At 51.1% G+C, this 17,878-nt stretch overlaps 7 protein-coding genes across 7 annotated transcripts; 3 read left to right on the top strand and 4 right to left on the bottom strand.

Moving 5' to 3' along the window:
* Positions 1–311: 311 nt before the first annotated feature.
* N7468_005740 (MmgE/PrpD family protein) lies at positions 312–1,812 on the top strand (the record flags this gene model as incomplete). Its single annotated transcript, XM_058475036.1, has 3 exons — positions 312–458; positions 514–818; positions 873–1,812. The coding sequence occupies 3 exons, from the start codon at positions 312–314 to the stop codon at positions 1,810–1,812; spliced, it is 1,392 nt and encodes a 463-aa protein (XP_058330776.1).
* Positions 1,813–2,141: 329 nt separating this feature from the next.
* Positions 2,142–3,356, bottom strand: N7468_005739 (Zn(II)2Cys6 transcription factor domain-containing protein; the record flags this gene model as incomplete). The annotated part of the gene is made up of 1 exon (XM_058475035.1): positions 2,142–3,356. One exon carries the CDS (start codon positions 3,354–3,356, stop codon positions 2,142–2,144), a length of 1,215 nt encoding a protein of 404 aa, XP_058330775.1.
* Positions 3,357–3,648: 292 nt separating this feature from the next.
* N7468_005738 (ferritin-like domain-containing protein) lies at positions 3,649–4,954 on the bottom strand (the record flags this gene model as incomplete). The annotated part of the gene is made up of 5 exons (XM_058475034.1): positions 3,649–3,840; positions 3,899–4,407; positions 4,469–4,558; positions 4,624–4,809; positions 4,867–4,954. 5 exons carry the CDS (start codon positions 4,952–4,954, stop codon positions 3,649–3,651), a joined length of 1,065 nt encoding a protein of 354 aa, XP_058330774.1.
* A 3,071-nt stretch (positions 4,955–8,025) lies between these two features.
* Positions 8,026–9,768, bottom strand: N7468_005737 (putative COP9 subunit 3; the record flags this gene model as incomplete). The annotated part of the gene is made up of 5 exons (XM_058475033.1): positions 8,026–8,508; positions 8,561–8,713; positions 8,792–9,244; positions 9,297–9,533; positions 9,601–9,768. 5 exons carry the CDS (start codon positions 9,766–9,768, stop codon positions 8,026–8,028), a joined length of 1,494 nt encoding a protein of 497 aa, XP_058330773.1.
* Positions 9,769–10,214: 446 nt separating this feature from the next.
* Positions 10,215–11,585, top strand: N7468_005736 (glutamate-5-semialdehyde dehydrogenase; the record flags this gene model as incomplete). The annotated part of the gene is made up of 2 exons (XM_058475032.1): positions 10,215–10,515; positions 10,618–11,585. The coding sequence occupies 2 exons, from the start codon at positions 10,215–10,217 to the stop codon at positions 11,583–11,585; spliced, it is 1,269 nt and encodes a 422-aa protein (XP_058330772.1).
* A 412-nt stretch (positions 11,586–11,997) lies between these two features.
* Positions 11,998–14,690, bottom strand: N7468_005735 (uncharacterized protein; the record flags this gene model as incomplete). The annotated part of the gene is made up of 9 exons (XM_058475031.1): positions 11,998–12,087; positions 12,185–12,552; positions 12,665–12,769; positions 12,932–13,102; positions 13,444–13,598; positions 13,653–13,789; positions 13,851–14,126; positions 14,209–14,526; positions 14,592–14,690. 9 exons carry the CDS (start codon positions 14,688–14,690, stop codon positions 12,010–12,012), a joined length of 1,707 nt encoding a protein of 568 aa, XP_058330771.1. The 3' UTR covers positions 11,998–12,009.
* A 914-nt stretch (positions 14,691–15,604) lies between these two features.
* N7468_005734 (uncharacterized protein) lies at positions 15,605–16,806 on the top strand (the record flags this gene model as incomplete). The annotated part of the gene is made up of 5 exons (XM_058475030.1): positions 15,605–15,813; positions 15,952–16,008; positions 16,063–16,162; positions 16,221–16,626; positions 16,748–16,806. Coding segments are annotated over 5 exons (831 nt in total), but the record flags the coding sequence as incomplete, so codon positions are not given.
* Positions 16,807–17,878: the final 1,072 nt, after the last annotated feature.

Raw genomic sequence — 17,878 nt, 5'->3', positions numbered from 1 at the left:
CGTACATTACAGACCCCCTGTCTCCTGCAGCTCCAACAGTTTTCGACACCTTGGACAAGCATCAAACCTCAGTGTCGTAGAATTTGAAGCTCTGAGGCGGGAAAACAGTGCATGAAGAAGACAGAAGCATAATTTCGGAGAGGCCTTGATATTATGTGCGGGGGTCGGATGATCGGATGAGCCGCTGGAACAGCCACTGGCAGTCTTCCTGGCAGCCCTAATCCTCGTCTGATAGCCACTCGAAGTTTCTTGGCTGGTTCGTCGAATTCCTTGTAAAGCATCAAGTCAGTATCTCGATATTTGGGGATATCATGGCCACACAACGCCTCGCGACTTGGGCACAAGCTCTTACCTACCCGGATCTCCCGCATGAGGTCAGTCATGCCGCCGTCCGCAGCTTTTACAACTGGGTCGGCTGTGCGATCGGCGGCAGTCAACACGAAGCCACTACCATCGCAGTAAGCCGGTCTTCCGCTTCAAGTGTCTCTTGAGACTTCTCCTTAAATTCGTCAGCGTAACTCTTTGTCGCCTTTTTTTGGAGCCCCTACATCGAGCTTGCTGGGTCACCACGGCATTCAAATCGACGCCCAGCACGCTGCGCTCATCAATGGCATAGCGTCCCATGTCCACGACTATGATGATACCCATCTCGATACAATCATCCATCCCACCGGGCCCGTCGCAAGCGCCCTTCTTGCAGTTGCCGAATGGAAAAAGGGAGTTTCCGGCGAAGACTTCATCGTGGCTCTTGTAGCGGGAATCGAAGCGGAGTGTAAGGTCGGGCTAACTGTTTGGCCAGAACACTACGACGTTGGCTGGTGAGTGTAAAATGCCTCCCATTTCGTGGCCACCGGTTGCTCAGCAGTATTCAGGCATATCACCTCCTCAGCAGGCAGCATCGGTGCTGCCGTAGCTGTCTCCAAAATCCTCCGCCTATCAACCGTGCAAACCTCGCACGCCATCGGGCTAGCGGCTACGCAGGTGATTGGGCTCCGCGAGATGTTTGGTTCGCACACCAAATCCTTTCATCCCGGTCGCGCGGCACAATGTGGCCTGTTGGCTGCTGTATTGGCTGAAAACGGCTACACCAGCAGCGAGAAGGCTCTGGAGGCCAACCGTGGCTGGGCCAACGTGGTTGGGGCGACCAAGGCAGATGCAGCACAAAATCTGGACCGATGGTTGAGTGTGAATGGCCCGGACGGCCTCGCCAGTACAGGATCTCAAGTTGGCCGTTGGGAAATCTTGCGGAACAGCTTCAAGCCTTTTCCTTGTGGCATTGTCATCCATCCTATTATTGATGCTTGTATTCAGCTGCGTCGAGAGATCGGAGAAGACAACGCCAACCCGCAGAGCATAAAATCAGTTACAGCAAAGGTGCACCCCTTGGTTCTGGAGCTTACCGGGAAGAAAACCCCAAAAGACGGCCTAGAAGGGAAATTCAGCGTCTACCACAGTGGTGCGTGTGGCCTTCTATTTGGCAAGGCTACACCAGCCGAGTATGCAGACGGTGTGGTGCGTGATCCCAAGGTGATTGCACTTCGAGATCTCATTACGGCTGAGATCCATCCCACCTTGATGCCAGAGCAAGCAACCGTTACTGTTGCGCTCAAGGATGGGCGGACATTCACCAAGGACATCACAAATGCCGTTGGAAGCCTCGAGGTGCCTTTGAGCGACGAAATGTTAGAAACGAAGTTCATTGGTCAGTGCATGCCTGTGCTGGCGGGTCAAGTTCATCGCGCTAGCGAGGCATGCTGGGCTATAGAGACATCGGACGACATCGCTGATATCGTTCAATTCTTGAGACTTTGAGGACTGTAAATAATTTCCACACGAGAGGTATTCCTCACGAATCATATAGACAGATTTCCCATTTTCCCGTTCAATTGACTTCTCTGAAATGAATTAATACATAATCTCTCAAAGCGAAATCCAATCCAGGAAGGAAAATGCATTCATGGCTTGGTCAAAATTACGACACCCTAGTATCTCGGTTCTACTTACGATAAAATCAAAACTAAGATTTGGACGACGTGAAGGTACGAATCTCCATTAGAAGCTTATAAAGACCTGGATCTTATTGACCATCTTGTTTTCTTTTCTTTCCACCCGGCGTCCATCTCCTCCGGCATCAAGACTCTTTAGTTTGCCCCATTAGTCACCACGGGACTACTACCATATGAATTTCCACATTCTACAGGCACTTTTGATTTGACCCATTCAAGCCCACTGTTCCATAGGGGTTCTTCGGATTTCAGTTCATCCGCCACTTCGGATATCAGCATCCTTCCAGAGCCTCGAGCCCACCACCGTTGTTCATCAAGCCCGTTGAGCAGAATCGACCAGTGGGCGAGAATCAATAGGGGAAACGATTCCCGCCGGCGCAAATCATCGATAAACTCCTTGTCTACCGCTGCAAGCCAAGCAAGCACGGGTGCCGGATCCGGGGAACAAGCGAATTTCATGAAACAGTGCCGTAGGTTGCTTATTACCTCTCTGTTGACACGAGGATGAGACGAGTCGGACTGGAAGCCTTCCGCCTCATTGATATGTGTCAGCTGGTGCAATGCGATCTCGGTGTCTTTGTCTAGGTCGCCCAGCTCGTTTTTCCAGAACTTCCCCTGGGAGAACAGCTCCAGCTTGATCCATGGCTTGGCGATGGTAAGAATCTTCTTTACCCCTTGAAGAAGCTCGAAGACCATGAGGATATTGTCTATCATGCGGAACGCGTTCCCGCGGGCTGCGGTTAGCTGGGGCAGGGCGAGGCTGATAGCTGTTGTGACAACGGCCTGTGCAAATGCGGCATCACAGTTATCTGGTGTGATATTATCTATCGTGATGCGGAATGGCTCTAGACTCAAACTGTGGTGCTCGAGCCCGGCGTCGATATACGCTAGGGCTTCGGGGCCCTCGTACTTGGTGGCAAGGTGCAATGAGGCTAGAGCCAAAATGCTATTCATGAGGAACCGATGTTTGAGGGCGAGGCGGGGGATGAGGACCTGCCAGGTATGCGTCTCAGACTCGCTGACACACAGGCTTTGGTATGTCGCCGTGGAAAACTGGTGCATCAGCTCTAGCTCGTCAATCGCCGAAGGATTGCCGGTGAGTGGGCTGGTGGGAGTGGTTGGAGACCCTCCAGTCAGAGGCTGAATATTTGGGTAATTGTTTCCCACAGGGGTTGGATGTTGCTGAGGTTTTGGGACTAAAGTCGAGCGTACAACCCTGGAGTAAATGCAATCGCTCAGCTGTCGCGCAATGCAGTTGGTACACGGAGGGCCTTGCTCATCACATTTGACGCGCCTCCTCCGGCAGTTGTCGCAGCCATAGCGCGACTTCGTGTGAGCTCTGCGCGGCATTAAGCTGGCTCTTGCAAGAGGACATGAGAGGCACGTGAGATGGAAAAGGAGTCCGGTACTTGCTCTAGAAGTTCCCTTAGTGGGTACGTGCTATGGAGCTCACTCATTGGTCTACGTCATAAACCCCGCACTCCTGTGTACTATTGCTCGATTGGCATTGGAACGGAGAATTAAAGACCGTGATTCTTAAAATACAACAGACTATCAATTATATGTATAAAGGACAAGAGAATCTCCAGCACTCCCGTTCCGCATTTGCGAAACGGAGGAGGAGCTGCTAGTAAGTTCCGCATTAGAGGAAAAGTCCCATCGCACCAACGAAACCAGCAAGAACGCCAACAAGGCTTCTAGGAGCCATACCCGGAGCTGCGTTGTAGGTAGGGGTAGGGGTAGCAGACCCACTCATGCTCATAGAAGGAGAACTAGAAGTCATGGAGGTGGTGCTATTCATGCCTCCTCCCATGCTTGACGTGGAGGTAGCGACCTGCGCCAGAAAAGTCAGTATTGGGTTGTCGAAGGACTTCTAATGCGTACTGTTATACCTCAACGATAGCGGGCCCAGCGACAATGTTGTCATCGGTAGCCTGGCTGTTGCCCTTGGTGAGGACGACGTAGCTCTGGCCACTCACACCCTCGGGGATGGTGGCACTGAACTTTCCATCGCCCTTGGGAGTAAGCTGAGCCCAGATAGGACCGGTGACTGTGATAAAGGCTGCGTAGAGGCCAGTGGTGTTGTCCATGTTGAAGCCAGGGCCAGCCATCAAATCGACTTTGGAGCCGGTCATAGAGCTCATCGTGAGGGACGGAAAGGCCTTCACAGGCAGCTTCTGGTTGCTGGACGGACAAGAGGCAATGAAGGGCGATGCGACCGTGTAAACTTCGTTCAAGCCAAGAGGGTCGTCAAAGGCCTGAGGGGAAGGAGCCTCTCCAAGCGCAGCACGCAGATAGGCACTGTGACGAGCCTCGACGGTCAAGATGCTTCCGGCGGCGGTAAGGTAGGTATCGTTCATGATGGAGGCAGCAGCACCGAGGTAGGCACTGACTCCGACACCTGGGAATGTCCATGTGTTAATTCAAGTTACTTCTTCAAGAGGCTTTTGGGGTCTTCCCACCTTCCAAAACGCTTCCGAGAGCAAGGAAGCTCTTCACATCGGTGGCAGGGAAAGAGTAGTTGCATTTTGCCACCGGCTGAGCTCCGGCCGCTACGTGAAGGATTAGTTCTACTTCTCTCGACCTGGGGATGACAGTGGTCGGCTTGGGGCCATACCTGTCAGAGCTTGCGTCAGAAACTGGACGTGGGTCTGCTCATCCATCGCGACCATTTTCAGGTTGCTGTAGAAGGGGTCCTTCATTCCAGCCTTCGTGAAGTCATCGTGGGTATAGTTCTTCAGACCCTCCTCGTAGAATGCGGCCTCCAGATGCTCCAGGGTCAGAGCATAGTTCAGGATATCAGCTGTCGGGATAATTGTCAGCGCATTGGTTGAACGCTGAATGTGGTTTAAAGACATACCGTCAGTGACGCCAGCGCGTTTATGAACAGGGCTCGCAGAGGCGAGTCCGACTGCTGCACTGAAGAGAGAGACAGAGCTGAGCTTCATGTTGTCAAAGAGAAAAGTTGGTCTTAGGGTATTAACAATTAAAGGCCTATCCAAGTTCGAAAAGCGCAGTTCACGAGGTAGTTTCATACCTCCTTATATAGTCCAGGCCAGAGTTCCTTGATCGGCATATTGGCACCATTCGATCGCAGCCCCTGCCTCCCAAAGTGGTCTATGCATTAACCTCGTTTACCACTCTGTACCGCTAGTGCCAGCGACCTCATTTGCCGGATCGGGTTGAGTTATTTGGATCAACGTCAATACGTGCTTCTTCGGGTGAAAAAGCAAGGTCTTACCAAGATTTGAGCAAATAGTGACAAATCACCGAGTTACTAGCTAGCATCCGAATTGGCAAAGCTTCAGTTACTCCAATAGCTCTTTCTCGGATCAGGCTCGGACCTTGCAGATACGGTGAGATCTCATAGGTAGATCGAGGTTCCTGGGCCGCTTCTACATAGTTTGAAGGTGGGCCACGCTTAAAAGAGAGTGGGGCTTTGCGGGCTCCAATCGGAAAGATTTATAAACGAGAGAACGAGAGCGAGCGAATATGGCGCCCACGGGTATCTTGGTTTCCTTGTATTGCTAGCAAAGAATCTCCGGTGGCGGCATTCCTGGAATGCCCCTTCTACCCTCTCGCCCTCCATTGGCCTCGGATGTCATTTGGAAAACAACCCGCGAGAGCCGGCGCTGCGATTTGTCCCAATTGGGTAATCCGATTGGTCGGTACAACTCACCGTAGCCTTCAGAGAAGTTCTTCAGATAATGTCTCGTTCAGGGATCCACACGAGAGAATTCCTTGGTCGCGGGTATGATTACACTGCTAGTATGCCATGCGAAATCGTTAGCTCCAGGGACACCATGATACCCACTAACATCGGATCTAGTGCGAACTTGAAGCAGAGCAATCTAATTGTCTGTAAAATAGGCATTAATGAAGGACACTGTCCAAGTTTTGGGAGAGCGGGGCTGGCCTCCAGGGCTGTGAATGCAGTTACTTGGTACTATCTGCCCCTAGTCGCTCGTACTCGTATCGAATGCAGATGTCATCTCCCATGGTGGCACTTATCTTTCTGCGTAAATAATTGGATCCTGTTCCGAGCCTTTGGGCCGGCCTAGACTAGACTATAACACTGTGTCATTACAACGCATCGAGGCTTCGGTTGGGCGGCACTCAAAAATAACCATGCTGGGGACATGCTCCGGTCGGTATCACTCCCTGCGCTATACACTTAAACACATGAGGGAATGGGCATACCTACAGCTCCTCTGTGGATTGAGAAGCGACCGTCACAAGAGGGCCTTGATACCCAGAGCATCCCAGTATACCCCACGCTTCACGTATTCAAATTACCTCGGAAGCCCGCGGTCTACTTCGTATGACACTGCCAGTAATTATTCACGATGCTCCAGGTTCAGGTTAAGGTCATACAGCGAAGGAATATCTGGAGGCTTTTTACAGCAAGCTACTGCAAAGATTGAAATCCAAACTTAGAATTGTTACGTGATCTTTCACATTGATCGTGGCTCACTTGTCAGAGCTAACTTGAAGTTAGTTGACCCCCACATGGTCTTCCCCTTTCTCGCACATTTCCTCCTCTGCTCCAGCAGAGCCATCTCTGCCAGCAAAGCGCAGGCCGAAACGATTTTGAAACTCTCCAGTCCTTGATGGCCGTTCCTGCGACGCTTGGTGCTGGGGGACCTCTTCAATCCCAACGTGGACACAGGCGAGACACAGATCCAGAACATACTCAGTTTTATCACTGTGACTCACTTACAAAAGGATACCCAGTACAGGGAAGGAGGCTTTACCTCAGAGCTTGAAGGACATGCCTGAGGGTGTCCGTAGGACGTACGACCTGGGGGCGAACGAGCTCATCGAAATCGTCAAGTGCAGAGTCAAAATCCGCAAGCAATTTCAGATGGCCTTCACTAAGAAAGGCCACCTGCGTCAATGATTTGTAACGAGGGCAACTTCCGTTCAGCTAGGAGGCCGCAGCTTCCCAAAGCGAAAAGTCAGGAAATTTGCAAGCCAGAGTCCGATGCTCTTCAGGGCGTCAGGACGTCTTCGCCCATGCCCCCAAGAAGCTCATGGGCAAGCGTGAGCAGGAAACTTCGCCAAGTATAGGCATACGGAAGTAAAACGGATCCACGACGCCGTGAAGACGGAACTGACTGCGGAAGTACTTAGGCTGGGAGCCCAACGACAACCAAACCCGGGACAGAAAGCAGCAACGGCACTGGCGATCACTCAAAGAAAAGCGGGAAAGCAAAAGCGGGAGCTGTTGGCCTATTGTGCATTCAAGAATCTGCGAACTCAGAAGGACCGGCTAAGTGGCCGCACACGCGACCTTACTGCCCTACATTATGAGGAAGCTTTCCGGGCATGTCAGCGCATGCCCGAGCAGTATGGAGAGCAGCCTTTGGAATATTTCCTTTCCAAAATTGCCCACCTGACCCCTGAGCCTGAGACCGATCAGAGCTTCTGATTGCGCTTGACTCGACAGACTCGTTCCCATGGCACCGAAAACCCCTCATTTATGAAGCAATGCTCCAAAAATTTCTCGAAAGCGTGATTGACCTTGTTCGCTGTGGATGGGCTTCCGCACCAGGTTCGTTGGTTGCAAATAAATCCCATGACATGTAAACGAGTATTAGTGGAAAGCAGCAAAACGGGACTCCGAGAACCAGCATAGAAAGATGACTATCCGTACTTCATAAAAGACCATGTCATACACCCCTCTCCCCCAGTTATTCAAGGACCTTCTTGCAGCTGTTCTCCCTTAGCCTTCTATTGATCTATTGCCGATTGAATCCCACCACCACCACCACCACCACCACCCCCACCATCGTCATTACAAGGAAACGGATAAGTCAAGCGGATATCGAGTTCTGCGCGCAAGAGCTCGTTCTCTGAGAAGACACTTGCAGTCTATGTACAAGACCAACAAACCATGCAGTCAAGCCTAACAGGATACCAGCAAGGCACTTCGTAAACTGTGTATTCAGTATTTGCTCCAGTAAGACGCCGAGTGTAGCTATGCAAGTCACTCCCATCTTTCCAAAAAAAAAAAATCTTAAGCAAAGTCAACCATGATGTCCTCTTCTATGTCCGCACCGTCATCCTTGTCAGCACCATTTTCACCAGCTCCAGTCCACGACTGCCCCTTCCTGAGGTGATCGACGAGTTCGTCACTGAGTGCAAGGTTATGCTTGCTCTCGTCAATTCGGTTCATCAACACCTCGAGCATAAGCTTCTCTTTCTTTAGCTGTGCTTGAACATCTAATTCGTGGGACAATCGTGAGGAATTTGAGCCGGCAGAGAACCTCAACATTGTGTCACCAGAGTGGTTTGACGAATGTACCAAAGTAGCCTTCAAGTCGCCTGCTGTAATCAAGGACGCGATAATAGACTCTGCGGCGGCAGGATCCTTGGGTAGAGGCGTATCCTGTTCTAGCAGCTGGGAAATGGTCAATGAAGCGAATGTTTTCTTGATCCGTTTTAGGAAATGGGCTGTCAAACTCTCCGACACTTGAAGTACAAGACCAGTATTATTGTCCTAGAGCAATTCATTAGCAGCCCGTCGCTTTCGATGAGTAGATTCGACTTACCTGCTTCCACCTTTCTTCCCCGCTGTCAAATCTTTCCTGGAATTTCCTCGAGTCCCCACGCTCGTAAGCCTCGGCAAGTTGGACGTATTGTTTAGCCAAGGTGTGGTATGTTTTGCTCGCATGCGATGGAGTGATGCTAGGTAACGTGTTGAGCTGTCCAAAAAGTAAAGAAAAAGGTTAGCAATTTGGCCCAGTCACATTCTGATCTTGACCAGAAGCCCAAGTACGCACCTTTCCTGTCTCCAAAAGCCCTACCAAGATCCATTTCTTGTAGGCCTCGAGCATGATTTTGCTGATGACACCAACGGACGGCATTGAGACCACAGTCGCGAGAAAATGTGACGCATTGCGCCAATCTTTCACAGCCATAAAGATCATGCCCCCGTAGAGGAAATACTCCAGGAACTCCTTGTGCGATAATTTCGATGAGAAACCCGACTTCTCCCCCAAAAAGGCCAAGCTGGATTGGTGATCGTCGCATAATAATGGAGCAGATCGGAGATTACTGCCATTTAAAGCTGCCGGGATATGGCAGATAGGCCTCTTCAAAACCGGGAGGGCGCAGGAGTATGTCTTGGCTCGGAGGCAGAGTCGGGCAAAAAGAAGGTGAGTAGACGTGAAGACGGCAGATGATGGGTCGAGTCGCAATATCGCGTCCCTGATAACCTGAGTAGCTAAGATCGGCTATAGAGAAATAGTTAGTGCGACTGATTGGCCACAAACGAAGAACACTTACTTGAGAAAATTCCTCAGCGGTCTGTGCAAACACCTCGACCACCTGGCGCCATTCTTGGCCGACATATCTTGTTTGAACAGGTTCGAAGTTTTCTAGATAATAGGCCATTCTCCGCCAGAGTCCGCCGATTGGAAGCAACTTCGCTGGTGTTGATTTGCCCGCCTTCTCTTGCGCGGCTTTGATTTGATGTCGAAGGATCAGCAAGTAGGTGATTGAATCCTTTGAAGGGTCAAGTTTCTAGGGCCGAGCAGTTAATTAAATCAAATCATCAAGTAGAGCTATTCAAATCAGCATATTTGCTTACGTCAAATACGCTCTCATCGTTCAGAACAGAGTTGAGATCTTGATTCGAAAGAGCACGCCTGAGGAAGGACAAGTGTTGGCGTATTTGGCGATCGTAAGCCTCAGCGGACGGATGCACTACGTTGCCAAACTCTGTTGACGCCACAACGATCTCGTTCAAGGAAGCCATCTCAGCACAAGGCCTGACGACCTTTGTCTATTGGACTGCGGCTTATCACCGTGGAGGCGGGGGAGGCTTGGAGAAAGGCCCCAGCCGGGGAGTTGTGCGGGAGATGTGCTGGGTGCCGCGCGTAGGGTCGATATCAGCTAAAAGCTTGGCAATATTTCGGACGGCTGTACCTCAACCAAAAGCATGTAAAGAGGCTGAGGAACTAGTGCGATCCACAGAGGAGGAAGATTGAAGTTGGAAGCTTTCCAGAGCTGCTGAGGGAAGTGGAGCATACGCAACAGCGGCCACCTTCCCCACCGCTTCGGAATGCGGCTGCCCCTCCGCGGCCTGAGTCACTCGACGTTTTTTTTTCGGGGTCACTTCGGTCTACAAAGAGCATCAAAGGACTTGCTAGAGTATTGTGCTCTCTCCAATTGCCTAATATATCAACGCTACACCCTTCCATTATGTCTTTGACCGAGTCGTCTGCGGTAGACGTTGCCCGCAGCGCATCTCTTGCCTCCCGCCGCCTCGCAACGCTCTCGAACGATGCACGAAACGAAGCCTTGACCGTCCTTCACCAAGCACTCAATAAGAATCGAAGCACGATCTTAGCTGCCAATGCGCGGGATATCGAATTGGCCACCCAAGCTGCCAGAGATGGCAATTTAAGCCAGAGTGTGCTGAAGAGACTGGATTTGTCTCGGCCTGGCAAATATGATGATATGCTGGAGGGCATATTGAGTGTACGAAACTTGGAGGATCCTGGTATGTTACCCAAGCCTTTGCCTTTTGGTTCGGCTGCTCCGCCATCATTTTACCGTCTCCGGTCCCTATGGCCTTCCGTTGACTAACTATGTTTCCTTCTAGTGGGCAAGGTATCACTACGAACCCAGTTAGATGAGGGTCTCAGTTTAGAGAGAGTCAGCTGCCCGATTGGTGTCCTCCTTATTATTTTCGAGGCCCGCCCAGAGGTCATTGCAAATATCGCAGCCCTGGCTATCAAGTCCGGAAATGCAGCCATTCTCAAGGGTGGGAAAGAATCCACTGAGTCCTTCGTGGCTATCGCGAAGGTTGTCGCGGAAGCCATCTCTGCAACTCAAGTCCCAGTAGCATCCATCCAACTAGTCAAGACTCGTGACGCAATCTCATCCCTCTTGGCGCAAGACTCAGAAATCGACCTAGTGATCCCCCGAGGATCAAATGAACTTGTTCGATACGTCAAGGACAACACGAAAATCCCCGTCCTTGGACACGCTGACGGTCTATGCTCTGCCTACATTCACTCCGACGCCGACAAAGACATGGCCGTGAAGGTTATTGTGGACTCAAAAACCGACTACCCAGCTGCTTGCAACGCGCTAGAATCTTTGCTCGTCCACGAGGACATTTTAGGATCGACTTTCCCGGCCGTAGCGGAGGCTCTTATCGCCAAGGGCGTGTCATTGCGCTGTGATGAACCCTCTCTTACTGCCTTGACGAAGGTCTTGTCCGCAGACCAGGCCGCCAAGATACAGCCAGCCACCGAGGCCGACTATAACACTGAATTCTTGGACTTGATTCTGGCTGTCAAAACCATCCCATCCACTAACCCTCCAGCGGCAGCAGTTGAGGCAGCGATCGCACACATCAACGCCCACCATTCAAAGCATACCGACATTATTTTGACTGAGTCTCGAGAACTCGCAAATATGTTCATGAGTGGTATTGACAGTGCGGGCGTTTACTGGAATGCCTCTTCCCGGTTTGCCGATGGGATGCGCTACGGATTTGGAACGGAGGTAGGCATTAGCACGAACAAGATCCATTCCCGGGACCGGTTGGACTGGAGGGATTGACCATCTATAAATACCTGATTCGAGGCAATGGGCACGGGCCGGGGATTACCATGACGGCGAGGGTGGGCGAAAATTCATCCACGCGAGCCTACCAATCTAAAAAGAGCCAAGGTGTAAATAGCCCGTTAAAGAGAAAAAGAACAATTCAACAAGTAATTTTTTTTGAACATTTCGCAATCGTAAGAAAGGATGAGGACTAAGCCGGATGCATTTTTCTTTTGTGTCCCCTCCATTCGGTAATTTCCCATCTCGCAGTCCAACCAAAGACAAGACGCCACTGGTATTTTTAGGTACATCGACTTTGGCCTTCCGGCCTGACTCGAGACATGCAGACAGTCGGCAATTCAGTGCGATTGAAGATTCATCATGAAAAATATGCACTGCCAACCTAATGCCTGTATCACCATCCTCCCAGGGTCTAAGCTTAGACCTTGAAACCCTTGGAGCGTCTGCGACCACGGGCACGCTCGAACTTGCGGCCCTTGCTGGCAACGTAGGGCTTCTGTAAAATGGAAAACAATATTAGCACTACAATTAAACCAACAACAGAGATTTTCCTTTCACTCGAGAAAGGGGAAAAGAAATAAAGGAAAACGCACCTTGTGAGAGTGAGGACCGAAGCCGAAGTGCTTAACAGCCTCACGGGCGTTCTTGGGGCCACGGAGGAGCAGAGTGTTGGCACCGGTAGGGGCGCGCAGAGCAAGCTGGTCCAGAGTGAGGGTCTCACCACCGGCCTTCTCAATGCGGGCACGGGCAGTAGCGGTGAAACGGAGAGCGGCAACGGACAGCTTGGGGACGGTCAGGAGACGGTTGTCATCGGTGACGGAACCGATAACGACGACGGTCTTGCCCTTCTGGGTGTCGTTCACGTTCGCGGCGATGCGGGAAAGCGAGACAGGGGGGCGGTTGATGCGGGACATGAACAGGCGGCGCAGAACAGCCTTGTTGAAGTTGGACTCCGTGCGGCCTAATCGACGCAGAAATGCACGGTCAGTTACTCGGTTCCATCACAAAATTTCGCGTCTTTCCACAAATTGCAGCGTCGACGGATACTTCGCTTTCGGAGGGGGTGATCATACGGGCAAGGAAGCGGTAGAGCTTCACCAGCACCTGCAAGTAGACGTTCTCGCTCTTGGGAGCCTTGCGGTGGGTGCTGCGCACATGGTGACGGTCGAGGTCGATACCTATATAATTCGATTGGAATCAGCGGCAGGAACGAGAGGAGCCAGTAGACACAGTCTTAGGCAAGACAGTGCTATCTCAATGACAGGCGAATCGAAGGCGTTGGAACATACCCATGGCTGCTGATTATGGATTGAACACCTGGGAGTTAGTCGCTGTCGCACCGGTCTGGAAAACGCAAAGGTTTTTGGTGTTGGAGTTCGGCTGCGCGGGTGTGTGTGGGTTGAGCCCTACGCTAGTCCGGAATAGGATGAGATCTTGACTAAGCTGGTCGGTTGGGTCAGCTGACCCGACCGACTCGAGGCCGGTGGTGGAGCCAATGAGCCCAAGTGGATCTATGGACGGGACTCAGAATACTCCAGGCTGGCTCCGGTTATAGCCTTTATAAAATACCTGGGATCTTGCCCCTCAAGTTAGACTGCATGCTGAGGCTATGGCGAGGAAGAATTGCCAGATCTTTAATTGGTAGTATTTTGATGGCTGGGGCTCTAAAGACTATATACACCGCCCTTGGGAAACTGGAAAACAACCACCAAGAGAAGAAGTTCGATATGGGAGACAAAGAAGACCGAGACGGAAAACTCGATATTTACCCTTAGTTGTCACTAATCTCTATCATTCAGCGAGACAAGGAAGTCCCGTGTCAACTCGAAACTGAGCCAGCTGCTAGCCATACTTGGTGCAACCTTCAAAAGATTGGGCCCAATTCCCTTGAACATGCCTCGCATTCCTTCCTCGGCCATAATCACTCGTACGGCATCGAAGATAGATTTGTATTTATAGCCCATTCCAGACATCGTATTGATCTGGAAGCGTCGTCGTAATACATCACTAGGCCCAATTAGAATGAAAGAATTGGATATTACGTGTGGCAATTGAACTCACAGGGGATATGTGCAAGTTTGAGCAATGGCGCCAGAGATTGCACCGGCGGCTAGCTTCCGCCACGGGCTAGGATTCTTGTCCCCTTCCGGCGTAAAGTAAGTTCGGACGGACTCATAGATCATGAAGTTCAGTCCAACCTTAGCGAGTCAGCACCAAGGCTATATTCATTAATCAGAAGGGTCAGAAGCAACAACTCACATATGGTGCGACTCCCGCGACGGTAGGGATAATGCCTCGATAAAGAGCGAGCATCCCCCCCTCATTTTTGTAGATAGAGACCATGGTGGGAAACATGCCGGGTAATTTTTGAGAGGCATCTCGTGTGCCGAGATCCGCAAACGAGGCCGTCTGGATAGACAGCCTCGTGCGTACAATGTCTAGGGGATATGTGAATGTAACTGAAGTAATACCGGCGAGAGCTCCACACGCCAGACGTTGAAGCGCCGACATTTCGCCACCTGGAGATTCGATGAACTAGCAAAGTTAGCGTAAGTCCCCATTGGTGTGACGCGAGATGTTCAAGACGGTATGGATCTATCTATGAGTGGCCACTTACACCCTTGTAAAAGTTATAGCTTCCAAACTGCACTGCCGAATAAGGGATGATGCGAATGCAGTTGGTACCATTTCCTGCCATGAATCCTCGCCAACCTTCCTCGCGGCCCATCTTTTTTAGAGCCTCCCATATCGACAGTTTATACTCCTCTCGTCCAACACTTTGTACTTGAAGTAAGATCTTGAGACGCTCAAGTGGCGACACAATCGTTCTAGAAACAGCGCCAGCAACCCCACCGGCCATGAATGCAGCAACAACGGGCTCTGAGAGTTTGTTCTTCGCTTGTCTTATGATGCCAGGGGGTTCGGTGATAGATCCCTAAAATGAGATCATCAACGGTTAGCCACAGTACTCATTCTAAAAGAAAATGTACGGAGCCAAACCTTAATGGCACTTGTAGGGAGTGGTATGGCCTGCAAAGTGGCCTTTTTCTGCTCCTTCAGCTCCTCCTGCTGAGGTCCATTTTCACGATTGAGACTCATCTTGACCGCATGCGCCCTCGACTGGTGTGGCAACTAAGGGTGGAAACGCGACTAGACGCAGCGCTTTTCTCAATAGCTTCAAGTCGAGTCCAATCCAGCGTGTCCTCTTTCAGCCTTCGAGATGATAATTGCGGGGGTTAGATCGAGCTCCCGCGGCTAGGAACACGGACAGGGAATCAAGAGTATGAAATTCACGCTGGCCATGAAGCTTGTCCGCAATGCTTTCTTCCTGACCCTTCACTGGTCCATCCTTGAGCGGCTTTGTAGCAATGTCCTTGTTCCCGCGTGTTTCGGAGTGGGTTTGGGGCTGAGCAAGGGCCAGGACGGAAGATTGAGGTGCCCAGGTAGGAAGTAGGCAAAGGGGGCGCAAAGCTGAAAATCTAGCCCGAGCGGAAAAGAACGAGGTTCCTGGTATAGTTTCTAGATTCTAAGAGTCGAATAGGGCATGAAACAAGGAAAGAAACCACTGGGGCGCGCAGCAGAGGTCTAAGAGGAATCCTGGGGTACAGCTGTTGGAGTGGAGAGGGGAGATTGGAGTAGGCAAGATGCGAAACGAAAAACATCATTCCGACTACCGGCGCCTACGGTACCTTCCGAGAGGCCGGTGCTCACCACCCGATCCCCAACTAGAGCTCTGGGCAAGCATGTCGAACCAATGAAGTAATTTGTTAGGCTATCTATAGAGCATTTCCAAGAGCAATGCTGAACAATTCCATCTTCACCCCTGCCAGCAACCGACGATCGTCCTGCACAAGCGCCAACTTTGGGGGCAAATTGCATTCCAGGTGTCTGTGAAGCGCTCAAGTCACGTGTCCTCTTTGTTCCTTTCCGGACGTCATTTTCATCAATTTGAACTTCTTTTCTCTTCCTTACCTTCCTCCTCCGTGTGCACCACCGCTGTTCCATTGCGCGACATGTCTCGTTCGGGAACTACTTTGTATGTCACTGGCTTCGGCCATGGCACTCGAGCCCGTGACCTTGCCTACGAATTCGAACGGTATGTGACATCCACACCAACTGCGGCGTTAAGCTCCCGGTTTTTCGAGCTCCACCCAACGCGCGACAATGACGCTGCGCTGCGCTCCTTCTTCCCCCCCCCTTTCGCCTTCCCTTCTATGTCTTAGTGGAATCCTTGAAATCTACAAAAATTAGATACAAGGTTAATGGCGCTGTGAAGCTCCTCACTCCCACGAAACTACATTTGAGTCTCTTAGCTATACTTGTTCATATGACCGTTCATATGCTTACTGACTTGTCTTAGCTATGGTCGCCTCGTTCGCTGTGACATCCCGGCCCCTCGCACCCAATCTAGCCGACTGTGAGTGAACGCTAATATTGCATGTCATCGATATTGTTCTAATGGACTTCATAGCTTCGCCTTCGTTGAATATGAGAGTCGCCGCGATGCTGATGATGCTTACCATGAGATGCACAACAAACGCATTGGCCGTGAGGATTTGTTGAAGATTGAGGTACGTTCCAAAACTCTTCACAATTTTCTTATAAGCACTTGCTAATTCATATTGTCAGTGGGCGCGCACTCCACCTTCTGCCTCTTGGCGCTTTGACTCTGGCCGTGATGGGCGCCGTCGTGACCGTACCCCTCCTCGTCGCGGCCGTTCCCCTTCACCCCGCCGCAGCCGTGGTGACTACTCACCTCGCCGTGATGACCGCTATGAGCGTGATGATCGTCGTGATGACCGTGATTATGATCGCCGTGACCGCGACTACGACCGCCGTGACCGCGACCGTGACCGTGACCGCGATTATGACCGCCGTGACCGTGACCGTTCCCGTGATCGCTCCCGCAGCCCTGATGAACGTGACCGCGACCCCAAGGAAGAGCGACGTGAGGAGGACCGTGAACGCCGTGAAGAGGATCGTGAGCGCCGTGATGATGAGCGTGAGGCTGCCCCCGCCGAAGACGAACCTACCGGTGAGTTACAGTCCAATCGCCGTGCAAAATACCCCATTCTCGGCCTGTATTAATACAAAAGCCAAAAGCAGTCGCCGAAGTTCATGCCTCCACTCATGATGAGCTTGACACTGCTGAGCAGACCCGCATGGTGCCATGCCACCCTTTGTCCTCGGTATCATCGGCAATCCAGATGCCTGCGGGTATTCTCTACTCCCCGAACTCAAAAGGTTGAGATTTTTCTTTCCTGGTCTTCCTGGCGTCTTCGTTTCCCCCCTTCACTGAACAGCACCCCCTCAATTGCTTATCTGGCTTTCACATTCTCCAAGTTGATCTTACGGCTGTTTTGAGGTGGAGTTTCTCGTGGCTGTTAACTGCGATTTGTTTTCTTTTTTTTGCCGGGTGTGGGTAATTCTCCTGGCCAGCAGCTCGGATTCCAACCGAAACGATCGTCGAGCAATCCCTTGTCCTCGCCGTCTCTCCGTCCTAGCGTTTCCTCGATGAATACCGGTCGCCCCTCTCTCGTCTTGTTCGCAGAAATAATTCCAAACCGATTAACCATTTCCCAAACCCCCGCCCTTCACCCTACATCCTCCACCCTTCACGATCGACCGGACCCCTTCGAGATGGTATCTCTCTCGAATCGCCGTAGGCTCCGATCGACCATAGGCTTAGTGAAGTCTCGGCTCACAGCGGCCAGTGTCAAATGTGGCATGGACGTTGTAACAGTGGTGCGAGCTTAACTAGATGTATCAGTAGGTATTGGGCTAGATAGATGTAGTCCTTGATCCTAGTAACTCTATGCGCCGAACCAGTGACTTGGCATACTAAGCAGTACACCATTGATCTCTGGCGGGGCTTAGACCCTAAAAATCTAAATTGAAGTCATCTTAAGCCGTTATGCCTGTACCCGTACTAGTCTATGACATGAACAATCCTGAGTAGTAAAATGACAAAATGACGTAGTCAAGGTATTCTCTGGCTTTCGGTTAAGCTGTGATTAGCCGCGGGGAAGCACTTCGATGTCTTTTATCTTCGAAGGCGCACGGTGTAGTACCACTTGGATGTTTTCGGTCAGTCTTGTGTTCTTTCCTACTTCTCGTGGGACGATGGATCATGATTCAAGTAAAGAGAAGGAACTCATGAGTACATTAGTAGTATGTTATTGATATATGCGTCTACCCTTCAAAGGTTGGATTCGAGTTCCAGCCGCAATATATATCCACCGGCCCGGATCTGTTCTAGTAGTACTAATAGGAAAAGGAAATTATTT

This window comes from Penicillium chermesinum, assembly GCF_028974085.1.
Source record: "Penicillium chermesinum strain IBT 19713 chromosome Unknown utg000004l:1.0-3345178.0:1.0-3348027.0, whole genome shotgun sequence".
NCBI lineage: Eukaryota > Fungi > Ascomycota > Eurotiomycetes > Eurotiales > Aspergillaceae > Penicillium > Penicillium chermesinum.
This window is presented reverse-complemented; position numbering and strand designations above follow the sequence as displayed.